General features: G+C 60.7%; 1 protein-coding gene across 1 annotated transcript in view; it reads left to right on the top strand.

Moving 5' to 3' along the window:
- The window catches only part of LOC102243053 (flocculation protein FLO11-like), a 2282-nt gene extending 1094 nt beyond the window's left edge, over positions 1-1188 (top strand). The window contains exon 2 of the mRNA XM_005885847.1: positions 8-1188. Within this exon, the coding sequence (XP_005885909.1) occupies positions 8-1188 (1181 nt within the window). The remainder of the gene's footprint in view (positions 1-7) is intronic.
- The last annotated feature ends 1045 nt before the right edge of the window (positions 1189-2233 follow it).

The raw sequence follows: 2233 nt of genomic DNA, 5'->3' as shown, positions 1-2233 counted from the left end.
GTGCCAGCCTTCACCAGCACCAGCCTCCACCAGCGCCAGCCTCCACCAGCACCAGCCTCCACCAGCTTCAGCCTTCACCAGTGCCAGCCTCCACCAGCGCCAGCCTCCACCAGCACCAGCCTCCACCAGCTTCAGCCTTCACCAGTGCCAGCCTCCACCAGCGCCAGCCTCCACCAGCACCAGCCTCCACCAGCTTCAGCCTTCACCAGTGCCAGCCTCCACCAGCGCCAGCCTCCACCAGCACCAGCCTCCACCAGCTTCAGCCTTCACCAGTGCCAGCCTCCACCAGCGCCAGCCTCCACCAGCACCAGCCTCCACCAGCTTCAGCCTTCACCAGTGCCAGCCTCCACCAGCGCCAGCCTCCACCAGCACCAGCCTCCACCAGCTTCAGCCTTCACCAGTGCCAGCCTCCACCAGCGCCAGCCTCCACCAGCACCAGCCTCCACCAGCTTCAGCCTTCACCAGTGCCAGCCTCCACCAGCGCCAGCCTCCACCAGCACCAGCCTCCACCAGCTTCAGCCTTCACCAGTGCCAGCCTCCACCAGCGCCAGCCTCCACCAGCACCAGCCTCCACCAGCTTCAGCCTTCACCAGTGCCAGCCTCCACCAGCGCCAGCCTCCACCAGCACCAGCCTCCACCAGCTTCAGCCTTCACCAGTGCCAGCCTCCACCAGCGCCAGCCTCCACCAGCACCAGCCTCCACCAGCTTCAGCCTTCACCAGTGCCAGCCTCCACCAGCGCCAGCCTCCACCAGCACCAGCCTCCACCAGCTTCAGCCTTCACCAGTGCCAGCCTCCACCAGCGCCAGCCTCCACCAGCACCAGCCTCCACCAGCTTCAGCCTTCACCAGTGCCAGCCTCCACCAGCGCCAGCCTCCACCAGCACCAGCCTCCACCAGCTTCAGCCTTCACCAGTGCCAGCCTCCACCAGCGCCAGCCTCCACCAGCACCAGCCTCCACCAGCTTCAGCCTTCACCAGTGCCAGCCTCCACCAGCGCCAGCCTCCACCAGCACCAGCCTTCACCAGTGCCAGCCTCCACCAGTGCCAGCCTCCACCAGCGCCAGCCTCCACCAGTGCCAGCCTCCACCAGCTCATTCTCTCTCCTCGGGGAAGTTCCAGTGCCTTCTCACTGGTCTCTGTGAGGCTTAAACAAGAGAGCACAGCTGGAAGCAACCAGCCCAGAGCCTGACTCTCCACTCACCCTCCACATGGCCTCCTCCCTGCTCTGCTCGCTCTTCTCATCTCCCGCTCTTCGGCAGGAGCTACTTCTGATGCCGCCATAATTTGCTGGTTACATAAGTGAATCTTTGCTGGGTGGCGAGTCTCACTTACTGGAGAGGCTCCAGCGAGTCATCTATTATTCACGCCGTCCACAGTCTCTCCAGACAACAGCGATAGAAAGAAAAGCCGCGTGCAAAGAGAGAGAGGGAAGGGACATCCTCAGGAGCAGGCGGCCTGGCACTGCTGCTTCAGAGGCTCAGGGAGCAGGCAGAGCCTTCAGGGTGTCTCTGAAGAGCTTCGCTTCCTGAAGGGCCAAGGTCATCAGCAGAATATGAGGCAGGAAGGGAAGCAGTTCCAGGGCCTGAGCAGCTCTTGGGGCTCATGGTACCAGGCAGAGCCCCAACTCCCAACTGGGGAGCCCCTACTTAGACACTGAGGCGGGGCTGAAAGGAAGACATGTAGGGAGGAAGGACACATGGTCCTGCCTCAGGGAGCCCCAGTCTGAGGGGGACACAGCCCTGTCCTCAGGGAGCCCCAGTCTGAGGAGAGACATGGTCCTGTCCCCAAGGAGCCCCAGTCTGAAGGGGACACAGCCCTGTCCTCAGGGAACCCCAGTCTGAGGGGGAGACACAGCCCTGTCCTCAGGGAGCCCCCATCTGAAGAGAAGATAAAACCTCTGCTCTCAAGCAGCTCCAAGTCTAAAGAAAAAATGTCCCCTCCCAGACTCTGAAAACACACGTTTTTCTGTGAGCAACTGAGTGGATATTTCTATTAATCTTCGTGAGAAACTAGAAACAAAGGTGATATGGTGTCACAGACATGTAGAGGCTCCTCCTAATGCCTGTGGATTGGGGGAGATGCTTGAGGGCGCGTTTGTAAATATCACACTTTTGCGCAGTGGGAATGACCTGTAGTTCCAGCTGATGGCGGCAGATAGAGCACATTCCCTCGGCTGCCCTCCCTCCCGAAGCTCCAAAATGTGAGTGAAGGAATAAACAAAATAGAAACAATTA

Source organism: Myotis brandtii, unplaced genomic scaffold (assembly GCF_000412655.1).
Source record: "Myotis brandtii unplaced genomic scaffold, ASM41265v1 scaffold929, whole genome shotgun sequence".
Classification (NCBI taxonomy): domain Eukaryota; kingdom Metazoa; phylum Chordata; class Mammalia; order Chiroptera; family Vespertilionidae; genus Myotis; species Myotis brandtii.
This window is presented reverse-complemented; position numbering and strand designations above follow the sequence as displayed.